Source organism: Plectropomus leopardus, chromosome 19 (genome assembly GCF_026936395.1).
Source record: "Plectropomus leopardus strain MGB_pleo_1.0 chromosome 19, ASM2693639v1, whole genome shotgun sequence".
Taxonomy (NCBI): Eukaryota; Metazoa; Chordata; class Actinopteri; order Perciformes; family Serranidae; genus Plectropomus; species Plectropomus leopardus.
The window spans coordinates 2,595,465-2,613,590 of NC_142194.1; the positions used below are offsets into that span (position 1 = coordinate 2,595,465).

Below are 18,126 nucleotides of genomic sequence, written 5' to 3' on the forward strand. Positions count from 1 at the left end.
TCAGTCTACACGGCTGACGCAGGGTTTTTTTTTTGAGTATATGAGTGGGAGGGTTCAGGTCACGTTCATGTCATCATGGCCTACACCAAACGTGATTGGCTGTGAGGAGATGGTGTGACAGGTGATGCGTAAACACAGATGTAGCAGCCAGGAAATGAGTTAAACTGAGAGGTGTTAACTGAACTAAGTGCTTATTGTAAGTGTCACAATGGCCGCTCCCACGTATAAGGGGCTCACCTTTCCATTATGGCTTCATAACACGCCTACGTGGCCTTCGCAATTATCGACATTTCAAAAATATCGCTAAAGTTTTGTGCAAATCTGTGATGGAAGCCATAACACCGTCCACCATCACAAACAGCATTTTCTATCAAACAATAAGGAGCATTTTGCATCACGTGCAGATTGTTATGTAATAGTAATCTAACCCAGGTCTAAAATAAGGAGCTGCATGTCCTCTTTTCACCCTGCAAATCCAACATAATACATCAGACCTATTATTGATATCCTCGGTATAATAACCTGAGGTCATAGCTTTTGTAACTCGACATTATCAGTGAAGAAGTGAAATCCTCCCGCTGGACATAAAAGGTGAAAAAGACAAAGAATATTGTTGCATATTTATCTCCTCACATGTGTTATCTGTCCCGCTGCAGCAGCTCTGCAGAACTTTTACTGCTCACATTAAAATGAGAATCAGTGATAAAAAACACAAGCAGGGCCGAAAATAGAGCCGGGACGTGGCCTCAGATCGCCTCCTCAGGAGACTTGGAGGTTATCAGGCCACAGCAGTTGGACTGCTGATAAATCACAGTCCGACCTCTTGACCACAGAGCGTTACCGTGGCAGCAGGCAGACGGAGCCGGCTCAATAAACACACATGAAATATGAGCACGGGGAGGAGATCTGTGTGTGTGTTTGTATGATCATGTCAAGATTACATAAGGTCCTCCAGCACCTAATGATGTTGTAACTGCTGGTAAATGTGATAACTTTAACCAAAAATAAATAAATAAATAAATAAAATAAGATAAAAAAGTAAAATAAAAGATAAAATAAAACAAAAATAAATGAAAAATAAAATAGAATAGAATAAAAAATAAAATAATATTTAAAAAAATAAATAAATTAAAAATATACATATCTTTCCTCTCATCTGTAGTGCTATTTATTAATCAAGAGAGAGTTTTGGTGAGATTTTTAGCAGTACATTATATCATGTGTATAATGTAATTTAATGGAGAGAAAAGAAATGTTTTATTTTATTTAAAGAAATATTTATTTTTAATTTACCTGATATCTTGCATTTCAGTCCAGCATCAGTCTTTATGCTAAGCTATAGATAACCACCTCCTGATTTCAGCTTTGTACGAAACACACAGACATGGCGGTGGTTTTGATTTTCTAACCTCATTAAGAAATCAAATTTCCATTTCTAAAAAAGTTGAACTATTCCTTTAAAGTCTGTACAATTTGTTATTTCAGTCAGAATCTTTTTATTATTTTTTATTGATTTTTTTTAACTTCAATTTTAACATTTTACATCATTTGTGGAATTATTTCTCTTTCATTTTTTAAAGAGTTGTGACTTTATTGAAAAATGTTTAACATTTTAGCATTTTAGCTTTTTCTCTTTACACACCAGAATGAACCGGTTGTCCGACAGTTAACTCAGAGAGGCGGTGAGTCACAGCTGGACGGGTGGAGCTGGTATCAGACAGTAAAAGCAGAGACGGTGGACTCCGCCTCGTAAACAAACGCCTGTGCGGCGGTTTGATGATGAGAACCTGAATGAAGGTTCGTTTAAACAAATATTTGGATGAATAAAGTTTCCCCTGGGTGTGGATGCTGAAGTGTGTTTGAGAAGACGTTCAGTGATTTAACCTTTTTATCAGTTTTCTTGTGCTGCATTCAGACGCCTTTCACAAGCTATTTAACCCTTTAAATCCCTTAATGTTTCAGACCCAAACTCAAACATGAATAAAAGTACGTTGCCTTTAAATTTTAATGTTTTAAATCTTTTTTTCTGATTTTGCAATGCACTTAATGCACAGATAATAATACAAAATTTTGCTTTGAAACCTAGAACCACATCCGATTTCTACTGTTGCATTCAGACGCCTTTCACACGCATTTAAACGTGAATGAATTAATTAGATTTCTTTTGTGAACACCGGGGGAAAATTTATTTTAAATTTAATTTAAACCAAAAACCGTTTTTTTTAATATTAGAGATTATATATACTATTAGAGAATAATCCCCCCAAATTTGGAAAAATGCAGATACAACTATTTTAATAATTATAATTTCATATTTCCTATTGTTACAGAAAAAAATATAATAAAATATACAAAACTTCTTTAATTTCTTGTTTGTTTTTCTATCTTTTTTTTGCTTTTCTTTTCTTGTAACTTTTTTACTGATTTTTTGCTATTTTTTGGTGATGTCTTGTTTAATTGCTTGTTGCCTTCAGAGGGTTAAATCCGGCCTGCTGCTGCTGTTTTCCTCTCGAGCAAAGAGATTTGGCATCACAGGAAACAGATAACTGAAACCACCATCAGTTCTCTCCGTCTCCTCTGATGACCTTGATGAATTCGGCCATCTGATGTCCAAGGATCAATAAATGTGTTTGCACGAGTTGACGAATGATTGAATGTGTGTGTGTGTGTGTGTGTGTGTGTGTGTGTGTGTGTGTGTGTGTGTGTGTGTGTGTGTGTGTGTGCCTGCTGTTATTCTTCTCATTAAACACTGCACAGCCAACATGTTTCCAAACTGCAGCGTCACGTCCTGCACAGGCATCATGCGTGTGGAATAAATCATATGTTAAACTGTCTGACAGGATATACAAAACACACGTCCGACTGAGCATCGACACGCATGAACATCGTTTGCATTTTTCATAAATGCAGAGTAGCTGTGAGGTCTCGAGCTGCAGAATCAGTTTCCATTCACATCATCTGAGGTCCAGTTCAAATATTCAGCTTCATCTATACAGTAAATTTCATAATATCACAAGTAAATATTTATTTGCTGAATAAAAATCAGGCAGTAGCTATGGCAAAGAAAAAGGCCAACACATAAAAAAAAATAAAAAATCAATAGTTGTGAGATCCTTCCTTGCAATGCAACATATTTTCTCTTTAAAGCTCCACTTGAGTGTCTTAAGCATTTTTATGATATTTCATATTTTTCTGACAAATATGTTTTGGCAAATAATAATAATTTTGCACTCAAAGTCAGGAAAAATAAAGTTAAAATAAAATAAAATAAATACAAATTTTTAAAAAAGACAGGATTTCCACATAGTAAAGTCAAGTGAAGAAGTACATACCAATTTATTTAAGAGTATGGACACAAAAGATCACATACTATCATGTTTTATGAAAGATGATAAAAGAAAATGACAATGAGCATTAAAAGTTAATGAAACAGCGAATCACAGGTGTGATTTCAGCTCTCTACTCTCATGATTATTTGATTAGTTTACTGTAAAATCGGACAAATTCATCATACTTTAAATAATTTGGCGATTGATTGCTTTGAAAAAGTAAGGTTAATACAACTATTGATGTCAATTTCTGTTTACTTTATATCAAACTGTTTACTCAAAATTTTGCCGTGTTTACTTAATTTTCTGAAGTTGATAAAATTGTTATAATAAAATAAAAATAAAATAATAATATAATAACAAACAATAATAAATGATTTATGATAAAAGAAATAAATAGAATAAAATAATAATGAATAAAATAAAATAATAAATTAAATAAAAAATAATAAACAAAATAAAAATAATTAGAAAATGAAATATTTAAACTTCAAAATGATAATTGAAATTGCCTCGTTCTGTCTAAGTGTCAGCAACTTCAGTAATCCCAGTTTTGTTAACATGTCTAAGAACAAACAAATATGATGCAGCCAGCAGAGTGCAGATATACAGCTCAGTAAACGTGGTTTACTGACGTTGCTAAAACTTAGACAGTAAAGGTAAATTTGTAACTTTTAAGTTGAAACCACTTCACAAAATTAAGTAAATACAACTCAATTTTAAGTACACTTAAAAGTAAACATTAATTAAGATTAATAGCTGTATCAACTTACAATTTTCAAGGCAAAGTAAAACCAACTTGTCCGATTTTACAGAAATGAGATTAAATAATTAAATAGCACACAGAGGTGCCATAAATAGTATTAAATATACATGCAGCGTAGATCCATTGACACATTAAAGACATATTTACATGACTTGACACCAGCGGCTCAATTTTACGTGTGAACTTTGCAGTTATTAATTATATTCACAATCCAGGCACAGAAATAGATACAGACTCCTATAATGAACTTGACTGTGCTCGTAACTTATTAAATATGAGTGAATTCTGAGTTTCTTTAAACGGATTAAAGAGCGTTTCTTTGGTGTTGCTGTGGTTTGTTTGGTGTTCAGGGGGAAGAAAGCACTTTTATAAATGTGTCTGTATATGTGAAAATCATCGTGAGCCAAAGACTCTCCCAAAAATTTAGCCCGATTATTCTCTTCAGCCATGTTTTCGCTCCGTCAGCTCCGTCTCTCTCCAGCAGAGCGCTCACAGTTCTCTCTCTGAAAGGCGACCGCTGCAAAAAAGTCTTTGTTCCGCAGCAAAGCCGTGGCTTCATCCCCTCGCTTTCACTTCCAAATGAAGCTCTTTACTGTCTGATACCCAGCGGCATCATGGGAAACCAGTCAATAGGAGGTTTTAGGCGTGACCCGGCGTTCACCTCCGCACGTCTGGGTCGAGGGTTCCTCTCAGAACCAGCTCAGGGGAACCGTGGAGAACAGCAAATACACAGTCAGAGCGCAGATGAAGAGTTACCGTGACGAGGTGTCGAGGCCGCCGCGAGTTCACCACTGAGACGTCCTATGAAGACCGTTCCCCTGCAGAGACGAGAGGCGGTGGAGGTGGTGAACAAACAGAAAAACGATGAGATTTTTAAGGAGAACTCCACTAAAAACCTTTTTACAGAACAAAAAACTCTCTGAAAGACTGACGGGTCACTCTGACAAAGTTTGCAGTTTTCTCCTTCATGGAGGACAGCAGCAGAAATTCACAACAGTCACCGGAGGATTCAGAGGACGTGTTTGACATCACTGCCTGTTTTCTACAGAGTACACCAAATTTACCCTGCATTATCATATTTCTGGAGAAAAAGTAGTTTGCATAGTATCTACCTCTGCGATATACATACTTTTTTTCGTCTTTTCTAGGTCACATGATGCTGTGAGGTCACATGATGCTGTGAGGTCACATGATGCTGTGAGGTCACGTGATGCTATCTCTATGTGCTTGTCAGTAGGAACTGGCTCCCATGATGCAGCAAGAGCTACAAGAGCTGTTATTGCATCACATAACTCTGAGAAAGTTTTGAATCCGCGATTCCTCTGTGAAATCGTGGACTACATCTCCCAGAAATCCCTCATACGTGGCCGCTCCCACGAATAAGGGGCTCGCCTTTCCATCACGGCTCCATAACACGCCTACGTGACCTTGGATTGGAAATAATGACGGCTAGTTTGGTGGCTGCAATAGAAATAAAGCTGCTAATGTTTTGAACTTCCATCGCCATGGTTACTGGGATGTTATAAAGATAAAAAGCTAAGTTATCTACCAAATTATGTCTAGTTTCTGTATGAACTGGAGTCCCATTAGAATCCATTGTAACTGCTGTGAGTCCAAACTGATGCTGCAAATGAGATGACGACAAACTCTTCCAGAGCCACCGAAAAAAACCAAGAGGGGAGTGTTTTTTTATTCAAAACACAGGTTTTGAGTCAAGTATTGCATATGGAAATAACATATTTGGCAATTAGACTTCAGACATCAGGCTATCAGACTTTTAGAAGATAAATGATGAGTAAAAGGAAATATGGGAAACACCACAATAAGACCAGAAAGAGACAAATCAAACCGAACACGACCCTTTTTCACCAACACTTTTCATGGCAGTGAGAAAACAGACGGATCACAGAGTCCAGACGAGCTCACAGACAGGAGGCCTTGAGAGAGAGACAGAGCTCCTCCAGGTAAGAAAAAGAAACTCCAGACAAAGAGGTGATTCATAGTCAACCTGCAGAAGAAGTTGCTATGGCTACAGCGGAGCGGAGAGGTCGACATGCACAGAGGCGGCGGAGCAGAGAAGCATCTGGGGGGGAGCAGGGCGATAAGGAGGAGCTGCAGAGTGAGGAGGCGTCGGGGGCTCGGGGCCACGACCTACGCTATTTCCGTTAGTCTGTGCGTGTGCGGCGCCGGCGGTCTCGGTGTGCGTGGAGGGGGTGCTGGTCCCGCTGTTGGCTGCAGAGTGGGCGGACGCTCTGGGAATGACGATGTCATAGGACACGTCCGGAGGCTGCTGCGTGAGACGATCCGTGACAAAAACATCCAAAACATGAGGGAGGAGATATCAGAGAGCGCCTCCTCCACACAGAGTCACCGTCACCCTTTAGACTGCGTAAGCCCTCTGATGATTTAGAGGCTAATTTACAGGGTTCACACACATTATTGTGGTTAAGGACCCAAAATATTTTTCTTTCTTGCCTGTTTTTTTTTATTTAAACAGATCTAATTCAAGCTCTGTTCAAACATCATTTTAGTGTCCCAGAAAATGTTCAAAGACCATCAGAAATGCGAAAATTCAATGATAATTTCTGTTTTTACAGTTTCTGGCTGTAATAAATGCTGTCAAGAAAACAGTCATGCCAAGTTTTCTATTAAAATTACCAAAACAAAAACAACTAAGAAAAGAAAACATGCCTTCCTTACCTGTTTTCTTTCTTTTTTTCAGTTTTCTATAAAAATCTCCATTAGAAAAAATATCCAATAATAATAATAGTTTTCTGGCAATTTTGCAATTAAAAATAATTCTAACAATTCTTTCTCTCTCTCTCTGTTTATTGTAAATTTTTAGTTAATTTTCTTGTCACCTTTTCTTTATTACTTGGAGTTTTGTGGGCATCTCTTGCCTAGTTGCTCATTGTCTTTTTTTAATTCACACACATTTGCTCCAGTTTCACAGGTTTAAATGATTCTGAAAAGCAGTTGAACTCAGCACAATAAATCAGGTTTCAAAGGGTTAAACTGGCAGAAACTGTGCTCACACACGTTCAGTGTGTCTCATTTGTTTAAATGTTCCATGTAAATCATTAAACCTAACTGCCAAAGGTCCTTATTTCAATAATAATTTGCAAACGACAACAAACATATTCAAATGTGTGTGTGTGTGTGTGTGTGTGTGTGTGTGTGTGTGTGTGTGTGTAAACAAACCACACCAGTTTATTACTCACATTTCCCACTGCTTTGCTGATGAGAGCCAGCTCAGTGGGCTGGTAGACTGAACCTCGCAGTTGACCCGTGTAGCCGCTGTATGGAGACACGGGCTTGGACGCTGTGGTGGACAGACAGAGACAACGAATGGCTTTAATTTATCACCAAACGAGCAAAACGGCACGACTGTTTCCAAAAACACGGAGAGAAGGTGATGAACAACAACAAAAGAAAATTCAGAAAATTTGTAAAAAGAAAATCACCTAAAAATTAGCACAAATAAGGAAAGTAAAAAAACAAAAACATACAAGAATATGACCTGAAAATCATGCTGAAAATAAAAAAATATAGATTCAGTAATTTATTTTGAATATGTAATTGAAGTAATCATAAACATAATTTCTAGACATTTTTCCATTTTTGGGGTAATTTTCAAACATTTGTTACTTTTCAATCACAGTCACTTTTTACCAATTTCTTGCAACTGTTTCAGTGTGTATATATATATATTCTGTAACATATCTTTAATATATTGTACTTTTTTTCTCTTTGTGGGGAAATAATTTTCTAATATTTTTTTTTCTCTCTTGCTCTCATTTTTAACATTAATTTTCAGGTTGTATGGAGACACGGGCTTGGACGCTGTAATGGACAGACAGAGACGACAAATGGCTTTAATTTATCACCGGTCGAGCCCTCTGTGTGATATCTTCAGGCCTCTTAAGTGCTGTTTCACCCAAACAAGCGTCTCCTGAATCTTTGTGCTGGAGTCTCATCAGATAAACGGCACTGAGGGGACGAGGCTGCGAGGCTCGACTCTATCTGTCCTCCATCTGTCCTCTATCTGTGATTTCAGGGACACGAGGAGACGCCCTGCAGAGATGCAGCTGACAGATGACTTTGTCACACTTTTGGATGAAACTGCTGCCACGCCTCAGTTGCCGTGGAGACAATGAAAGCACAGGGCGTGATGTTTGTGGTGGGAATCAGAGCGGGAGTGTGTGTGTGTGTGTGTGTGTGTGTGTGTGTGTGTGTGTGTGTGTGTGTGTGTGTGTGTGTGTGTGTGTGTGTGTGTGTGTGTGTGGTCAGGGACCCAGTTACATAGTCGACACTCATTAACAGGAATGATTCAGAGACACGTTACCAGATACCTTCCCACATTTTTGGGGAAAAAACGGCTGGTCGACTGTTCCCGTCCTGCACTGACGACTGTTTTTCACGTTGGGGTCGACAAATAATCGGCCTGCCAAATATCTGCCCGATTATTGGGGCCGATATTTGTCATTTTCCTGATGATCTGTATCTGCATTTTATTTAAATGATCGCAGATAAAAGAAATTAATTAAAAAGTTCATCATGGGAGGAACTTTTACTCTGCAAAGCCTCAGGGAGCTATTTTTATTTATTCATTTTTTTATTAAAACTTTCACTTGACTTTATAAAAAAGAAAAAAAATCATAAACTTGCTGATGTTGAAAATCTAAGCTTTGATTGTATTGCACCTTTAACCCTTTAAAAGCTGAGCAAATCGGCTTGATTGATTCCAAAAACATGGACAGAAGGCAACAAGCAACTTAACAGAAAAGGACCCAAAAAAGAAAATTAAATGACAAACTAAAATATATGACTTAAAATAGACACATAAACTATAAAAATGGGTTTTAAGAAGTAACTGAAAAAGTAAATTACTGGTACTAGGAACAAAATAACAGAATATATATTTTTTTCACCCTCAACTGTGTCACTGTTTCCACGCTTTCCGCCGATTCTGCTGCCCTGAAACGTCACGCAAACTTCACAACTTGGCAACTCGGGTGTCATCGAAATTTCTCACTCGTAATTACGACTTTGGAGGGCCGTTCATGTGCTTGTAACTCTTAAAAATTATATTTCCGAGGAGCACATAAAAGCAGCATCAGCAGCCACACATCCCCGTCATCATCCACGATGATCCATCGACTCCTCGGCCAGACTGCAGGACTTCGTGTCCTGATCTTTGTGGATTTTTTACTGCAGCATCAGATCCTTTCAGCTCAGGACGACGACAGCAGCGTATCAGATTCAGCGGGCTCATCACGTAGATGCAAAACAACCTTTAAGGACATTCTGCAGAGTAATCTGTCTGTTCTGGTGTTTCTGTGAAACTTTAACTCATCTGCACAAGGTCACTGCGTATATTCTATCATACGTCTATAATGCAAACAGCCAGTGCAAGAAGAGAATAAACAGCTCAACATTTCAAACGCGATGCAGGCCCTGGTAGACATTTTAAGGAACCTACAGTTTAACTGTGAGCGATATGTAGTTACTGTGTCACTAACGTGTCACATGCAAAGTGAATAATGTGTCACTTGCAAAGTGAATGTACTTTTAGGCTCAAAGTTATTTGCTCCCAAACAAAGTGGAACTTTTTAAATACGTCAACCAGGCAAATATTTGTTTTACAGGGAACTCGGCCTCCTGCCAGACAGACGTGTGGAGTTTTGCATAAAACTCGGAGAAGTTAAGTTGATGGTATAGTTGTTGTCATGTATTTGGGTTTATTGTGTCAGACTGCAGTGAAATTACTGTCATGTACGAGTGTGTGTACGTTCCTGAGTCAACGGGGAAGATATTGTTTCGACACTGGGGGGAACACAAACGTACATCTTCTATATTTTTGAGAGGAGAACGTTTTTCTTCATCATGCTTGTTGAGAATAAAGTCGAAATGTCGAGAGTTATGTTGAAATACTATGTCGAGAAAAAAGTTGAAATGTTTAGAAAAAAAGTCGACATTTCGAGAATAAAGTTGAAATAAAATTTCGAGTTATGTTTGGAAAACATTTTGCTCGTGAGTTATTGATCACCAAAGTTCGAATCTGTCAACATCTTTCCAACTTTGTGTCACATGCGTTGTTTGTAAGTCTCACAAGGTTGACTTTATTATCTCAATTTTATTCTCGAAATTTCAGCTTTTTTCTCGATGTTGTATTTCAGCATTATTCTTGACATTTCAACTTTATTCTCGACATGAATGATGAAAAAAAAATCTTCCTCTTCTCTAAAATATTTCTTTTGCCTGGCTCGAATCCTCTTCCAAACCAAGGAAAGTGGGAACGTCAAAAACTTAATTTCCATCATTCTGAGACATTTTTCACCATAATTTGTGCCTTTCCTTCGTCAATTCAACGTGTCCTCTACTACTTTCATGTTTTTATTGAGGAGGACAAATGCATGTTGAGCGAAACATGTCTCTTGAGTCCCCTCTCAAATCTACGCCTGTGATCCAAGTTGGCAGAGTTTTGTAATTAGTGTACATGATTCATCAAAGTCAACAAAAAAGCGGCATGTGCTTCTGGTTTGGACTAGAACCTCATATCCTCGTAGAACGATTAGTGTGATTTCAATAACTCTCGATAACGAATGGCATTGTCATTGTACGTCTGAGTTTGGTTTTGGAAAGTAAAGCTACGTGTATTCGTTTTAAGAAAGTAAAGTTAAGTACGCTATTTTCGGTTGTGTTTAGGGTGATTATGTTGGTTAGGTTTTGGAAAGTAAAGCTACGTAAGTTTGGTTTCTGAAAGTAAAGTTTTGAAGGTTAGATTTAGGAAAAGAAACATGTCGATGTTTCTAAAAGCATCTCAAAGTTCACTTGTTTTCTCATGATACATCTTCACTGTTCTGATGGAGGAAAGTCCCGTGTTTGTTTGACCACCTCATCCCGCCTCCTCAGACGAACTATTTATACCATTTCCTTCCCTACTCTTCTCAGCATATCCGTAACGTGACCCGAGTGTCGTGAGTTTTAGCTGTCCGTATGAACAGTGCATGAGAGCGGCCCGACTAAAAGATGGACAACAAACTGTTCAGTTCTACAGGAGTCGAGAGTTTTACATCAAAGGTGAAATAAACGTCAGAGCAGCTTTGACGCGGCGGCGGGTCACGTACCTTGGTTGGGCTCGTCCATGGAGAACGCCTTGTTTTCCATGAACATGTTTTGGGAGCTCTGCTCCTTCAGGATCGTCTCGTAGCCGACTCCGCGGCTCGGGTACAGGTCTTCGCCGAAGCTCTGCTGGCTGTCATCGTCGCTGGCCAGACTGCAGATGTCGGGGATGGTGTAGAGGATGAGGAACGCCCACGCGTTCGCTACCAGGGCGATGGCCAAGGTGGGGTCGTCCCACGTGGGCCCCCCTGTCCGCTCATTCCCGTAGACGTACATGACGATCCACGCCACCCAGATCCCCACGGACACCAGGCTGGTGACGAAGATGAAGGCGCCCTCCTTCTTCCACTGACTGTGTTTTCCCGCCATGATGGCGAGACTCGCCACCACCACGGCCAGGATCAGCGTCATCACGTAGATCAGCGCCATGACGAAGTCCTCGTTGGCGATGTTGCAAGGCGTGGCCGTGGCTCTGCTAGCTGCGGCTGTGGCGTTGAGCGGCCCCAGTGGGTGGCGCACCACGGTGATGATGAGCCACTCGGTGTTGATGACGACTTCCACCAGCCACAACGCCAACGCCCCCAGACATAACGGCCACACACGGGGCGCGCTGTTCCGCCTGGCGAGGATGTTCAGCCTCACGCTCTGCATCAGGAGGCAGGCGAAGCAGCCGCCGAACAGCACCCCGAAGAGGAACCTCCGCGAGGCGCAGGTGGAGAAGTCCTTCCCCACGATGAAGGCGAAGGTGAGGCAGAAGAGGCCGGCGGTGAAGACCAGGAACCAGGCGCTGAGAGCCACCGAGCTCTTGCGGTTTTTGTCCCCCGTGAAGGGAAGGCTGGCCAGCAGCGAGATGAAAAGCACAAATGAGAAGATGATGCCGGCCGCCGCGAAGGCCTCCAGCACGATGCCCCACACGGCGTTCAGGTCACACAGGTTGTAGTAGAGGGAGTCCACGTTGGGGCCGCAGCCCTGAGGGGTGGCGTTGGCGGCCATTAGGACGAGGATCACCTGTTCAGACGGACACACAGGGAGAGTCTGAGAGACGGCGGACGTGGACAGATCTTTACAAAGACTGAAATACGTCACTGATGCTGGATTAGGATACTGTCGTCTACACCCAACTGAGCAAACATGAGTCAGAATACACGCCGTCACACATGGGATCAAACCTTTGTCGCCATGTTTACATGAAAATTGTAGAAAGTGACTTGACTGTTACTCAGAGCTGGAACGATTCAGAGAGCGGCATCCTCGACGCCAGCAGCCTCCAAAATATCACAGGAATGTCAAACTGTGGACTTTTTCCAACTCTGATGTTAATCATTAATGAGATCTGGGGACAAATATTGTTTCTGTACATCGAGACGCCCGAATCAATGAGGCGAAAGTGCATGAAGTGCTGTGTTTCAATCGAATCAAAACCAAAAATTTTTCTGACAGTATCATCTTTTTACGTGAAGTTGAAGACATTTCTTTGTGGCCACATATTCCAGAAGTGTGGTTTGACAATTTAATAATTTGATTTGATTTAATTTAATTTGATTTGATTTGATTTGATTTGATTTGATTTGATTTGATTTAATTTAATTTAATTTAATTTAATTTAATTTAAGTTAATTCTATATTATTTTATTTATCTTGTTTTCTTGGTTTTAACCCAGGTGTGCTTTTTCTTTTACTGGTTTACTTGTTTATCTATTATTTAATCTTATTTTGTCAGTTTTACTTTTATTCTTTTTTTAGTTCTTTTATTCTATCATTATTGTTATTGTTAGTTTATAAGTATTGTCCTTTTTTAATGGCCTATTTTTAGTATTATTATTTATTTAATTTGAACAAAAATGTATCAGTACTGACTCACATGTGCTTACACCTTTTATTGGTTTATTCTTCATCTTAATTAATTTTATGAGGTTTTATTGCTAGTTTTAATGCATTTGATTCACTTTATGGACTTTTGCTCGATTTATTTTGTGCCTGAAACTTAAACCTCACACCTGCAATGAAATGTGCTTTAAAAGTAATGTTTTGCTTGATTTAAGGATTTTTTTTAATAATAATAACTTTAGTTATATAACATTTTTCAAGCTTTATAACAAAGCACTTTCCATTTAAACGATTAAAAAATTTACAGAAATTTGAAAACATACAAAAGATTATGGAAGTGCAAGTTAAAATAAAAAAAACTAAATGAGTTAATTGTGCAGTAGAAAATTATAATTAATACAATTTTGAATATTTTAAATATTTTAATATTATCTTTATTGTAATATCACATTATTTTTTAAATATATTTTCTATTTAAATAAAGGAAATAATCATATATATAGACAGATTATATGTAAATATATAAGACGATCTCACATAGAGCAGATAAAAGGCCAATAAAAAAAACCTTTGAATTTAAAACAGATGGATGTGTAAAAAATATAAAAATGCATATAAAAATTGAAACATGGTTACAATGAAAACATTTTACCAGGGCAACAAGCACACCAAGAATATTAAATGATAATTTAATGAGAATAAAACACTGTCATCAACGTGTGAGTTTGTGAATAAACGTCTCCACACTTTTGTCTTCTTTATGTCCGGCTCGTTGTTTTTGTCCCTCTCTGACTGAATGACACTGAACTGAGGACAGTCTCTGAAACAGATCAGTATAAGTGTGGTGACGGACGTTTAGTTTATCTAACTTCACAACAAAGATCTTTCTGGAAGAAAGTGATTTAAACGTTTCTGTTTCTGCATGGATCCGTATTTGGTTGGTGACTCAGGTTTTGGTCATTTCCAGCAGCTCTGTGAGCGCTGTCAGACCTGCAGCGCAAACTAAACTACTATTAGGTTTGTTTTCATTTGAGGGTGCGACCTCTAATCACACGCTCAGCGCTGAAGCTCCTGCAGTTTTATTTTCTAGATTTCAGGCCAGTCAAACTGACCCTGTGTTAAAGGGACAGTTCGCCCCAAAAACAAAAATACACATTTTCCCTCTCAGCCGTATTTCTGTTTATCAAGCCAGATAGTTTTGGTGCGAGTTGCAGAGTTTTGGAGATATCGGTCGCTATAATGGAACATCAGAATCTCACCGCGTGGTCCTTTTAGTGACTCTCACTCAGTACATTTGCATGATGTCGAATTATTGTTTAATTTAGACTAAATCTGGGCTTTTAAAATAAATGTTATCATGTTTGTCTGACTGAAATCGGACTACACTGAATTTCTCAAAATCGGACAAACACACCCAGATAATTCGATTGGAAGTCGAGCTATTTCGTCATGTCGGACTCGGCGTTCTGCACATGCACCCAGCTGCTGCACCGGCCACCATTAGTGTTTGTTTGTTATTTTTGAAGGGGGGTGGGTGCTCCAAAAAGGTTATCGCATTTTAAAAAAATAAAAAAAGCACTGAGGAGGAACTTGTGTTTTTAATTTTGGCTTTGTTGAGGAAAATACAACTTGAAAAGGTTGTATTTTATATTTATTTTTGATTAAAAACTAACACCCCCAGCTGTGCCCCTCCTCTGATAAATAAATATAATAACAGTCCCACAGCACCGACATGGACGCTAAGTGATGTCCTGCTGGGAAAATCCCAATCAAATCCCAAATGATAAAAATGGATACAATATGTAGAATATATTGCTACTTTTGTAAAGTTTTTTTTTCTATTTTATTAACTATTTTATTGGTTATATTTTATTCTAATTTAAACATTTTTTTAAACTTTTTTTCTGCATATGAATGTTGTCCTCAGTGGAGTCTGGTGTTTTTAATATATAATATAATTCAAACCTGCGTTGGTACGAGCTGTCTGACAGTGAGGTAAAGCACTGAAAATATTCTAAATATAGTGTAAACTGATATTGTTTTTTAGGAGGCTTAGAACTAATCCGTAAAAACAGAGTTTGCTCAGTATTATATAAACATGACGCTGCACTTTTCTACCCTGAAATTACTGTAAATAAACAGTTGTGACTGTGATTGGGTGTATATCAAAGACTGTATAAATAATAAAGATGTTTTTGCATTTAGCTGAAAGAGGGCAGATCTCCACCTATACTGGGACGAGGACAGCCGTCCAGTTAAATGACCTAATGCAGCGTAACTGCAGCTCCACTAAAAGTGACGTCACACGGTCTTTATCGGCAGGAGTTTACCTGATAATCACGGTTTTTAAAATACAGGCGGTCAAAGCTTTGGGACAAACTCCCCCCACTGATAAAGATCGTACGATGATGTGATGAAAAGCTCGTCAGCAGATTCCTGAATGGACCCTGAGGTGTGACGATTGTTTTCTCAACAACAGCTTCGGTGTGTCAGACTGTAAAACCGTCGATCCAATCACACAGAAAACAGAAGCACGTTGAGGGGACCCCGGACTCCCCGGACTGTGAGGTTTACTGTATCGTAATATTTGTGATTTATTGAAAATGTGTTTAGTAACATGAAACACTGAGACAGACATTAAACCGAGGTGGAATATAATGACGTGTCCTGTTACTTTAACACATCATGAAACCAGCAGACATGTGAGCATGTTTTCGTCTCTGCAAACCACACATACATTTGCATATTTCATACAGGAAGCAATGACCAAAATGGCAAGAAATATCCCCCAAATTGCAAATAAAAAATTGTAAAAGGTGACAACAAAATTGACCAAAAAAAATGTTTGAGGATAAATGAGGATTAAAAAAATTGTATTTAAAATAATATCACAGATAAAATATAATAATATATATAAAATAAATTCACATATATAACTTATTTATTTATTTTAACTTTTTTGTTATGTTTTTCTTATTATTTTCTTGTAATTTTTTTCTATATATACATATATATGTGCTCATTTTTGGGCCATGTTTTGTTAAGTTGAGTTAACAAAAGGGGAGAATTATTCGAAAGTTATCATAAAAATGGGAGAAATGTCAAGAAAACTATGTTTATAGTTAGAAAAAACGTTATATTGAAAAATATACCACAGAAAAAAAATCGAACAAATTATGTAAAATAAATACATATATTATTTTATTTTTGAGACATTGCTTTTTTTTAAACAATATTTTGCTCATATTTTGTCCCTGTCTTGATTATTTGCTCTTTGTCCTCTCCACATGTTTTTGACAGAAATCACACCGGTTTGAATAAAAAAAGAGCCCATTATCGGACACCTTCTCTGCTTCTTTAAAACAGACAAAAATAACAGTGCTGTTTTACGCACGAAAGGCAGCTTGTAGTTTGCAGTTTCTACGCATCAAGATGAATATTTTGACATGAAATGTTTGTTAATGTGATTAAATCTCTTAATACAGCCTACATAAAACCATATCTAAACACGTACTGATGTTAAAATAAAGGGTGCACAGCAGGGAGGTGAGTGTGGGGGCTCGGTACCTGAGGGTCCGCACACTTCTGTCCCGGCTGCTCGCTGCTCTCTGCTCTTCTTCACCTGCTCCAAACGGCGGAAAACACCGCGAATCATCGAGAGGAATCACCGCCAAAGTTTCAGCTCTTCAGTGTCTGAAGTCAAACCTCATCAGCCTGAGCTCACACACTTTCTCTGCAAATGAAAAAGCAAAATAAAAAAAGTTAAAAAGCCTTCACGAGCGCCTCGCAGCGAGCTGACTGCTGACAAACTCTCTGTCTCACTCTCACGTGCACGCACACGCACGCACACATGCACGCAAACGTATGACAGCTCTCTCTCACTGTTTCATATAATTGTTTTTTTTTAAATAAATAAAATAAATATTGCACTTCTTTATTTCAGAATCCTGCACTTCTCTTTTTACTGGATGATGTTTTATTTTATGGGAGATAAAATAAAAAAATTGATGAAACATGTGAGAGCTCTCTGTTAGTGGTGTCCGGAGACATCTGCTGGTGAAAAGGGTTAAATCTTACAGCAGCAGAATGGTTTGATTTCTTTGAAAAATGTCGAAATAAATAAAAATAAAGTAAAAAGTGACATGAAAATGACCTAAAACTAGTTTTAACAAAGAGTGAAGGATTATCCCAAAAAAGGGAAAAATGTCCAGAAAACTGTATTTATAAATATAATAGTTTTATATTTAAAATTAGGTTTTAAAAAATATTTAAAATCTTTTTAAATAAATGCATATAAAGTAACAAGAAAATTATAACAATTAGAATCAGAAAACTATATTTATAATACTTTTAGATTTAAAATTAAGTTTCAAAGAAATATATAAAAATATGTCAAATAAATACACAGAGTATATATTGTTTTTAATTTTCAGGTCATTTTCTTACCCTTTTTTTTTTACTTTATTTGTGTGCTTATTTTAATTTATTTTTTGGCCACATCTCTTTCTGTTGCTTGTTTCCTTTTTTCCATAATTTTGAGAGAAATCAAACCAGATTGCTCAACTTTCAAAGGGTTAAAGAGGTTCAGCCACAGGAGGGGGGCAGCAGAGTACAGCTAGTTCTGTTAAAGTGAACATTTCAGTGGTGGAGGACGTTTTATGTCTTAAAGCAGCTCTTTGTTAGATGATGCAGTCACCTGGAGGACAACAGGTAGAGACACACGCAGAACAAGAAGACAAAGTGGAGTGAGGGGACGTGTCCCTGTATTTGTCCTGAGAGGCTGATGAGGGAATGAGATGCAGGTGAAGCAGGTTTCCAGTGAGCTGATGGGGAACAGGTGTGTCGATGGGTGGAGCGCTCAGGTGACATCTGGTGGTCTGGAGTCTGAGGGACGGAGGGACAGACTGTGACACACACTTTAAATGTCCTTACTGCTGAAAGCTACTATAAGGGTGAAAATAGGACAAACAAAATGTTTACTACAGAGGAGCTCACAGGTCTGACACAGAGTCTGACTCTGTCAAACTCTCCGAATCCAAAATATGACCAAATATTGAACAATTTTTTTTAAACCCTTTA

The 18,126-nt window shown here is 38.2% G+C and overlaps 1 protein-coding gene across 4 annotated transcripts; it reads right to left on the minus strand.

The window, feature by feature from the left end:
• Nucleotides 1-3,307: 3,307 nt before the first annotated feature.
• Nucleotides 3,308-16,905, minus strand: gprc5c (G protein-coupled receptor, class C, group 5, member C). Of its 4 annotated transcripts, none has more exons than XM_042508602.2 (5): nt 16,615-16,902; nt 11,226-12,228; nt 7,317-7,417; nt 6,251-6,382; nt 3,308-4,913 (listed from the first exon to the last, which is right to left on the minus strand). In XM_042508602.2, exons 2-5 carry the CDS (start codon nt 12,211-12,213, stop codon nt 4,881-4,883), a joined length of 1,254 nt encoding a protein of 417 aa, XP_042364536.2. In that variant the 5' UTR covers nt 12,214-12,228; nt 16,615-16,902; the 3' UTR covers nt 3,308-4,880. The 4 variants fall into 4 exon arrangements, with proteins under 4 accessions (XP_042364536.2, XP_042364535.2, XP_042364537.1 ...); XM_042508601.2 differs by having other exon boundaries at nt 6,251-6,385; XM_042508603.2 differs by lacking the exon at nt 6,251-6,382.
• Between the last annotated feature and the right edge of the window lie 1,221 nt (nt 16,906-18,126).

Bases quoted from the DNA above. Each gene is read 5' to 3' on its own strand.
- gprc5c (XM_042508601.2), bottom strand. From the start codon at position 12,213: ATGGCCGCCAACGCCACCCCTCAGGGCTGCGGCCCCAACGTGGACTCC. The intron at 7,418-11,225 runs GTACGTGACCCG...TGTCCACCACAG, and splicing joins CATGGACGAGCCCAACCAAG to CGTCCAAGCCCGTGTCTCCA. The intron at 4,914-6,250 runs GTAGGTCGTGGC...TCGTCTCTGCAG, and splicing joins CACAGACTAACGGAAATAGC to GGGAACGGTCTTCATAGGAC.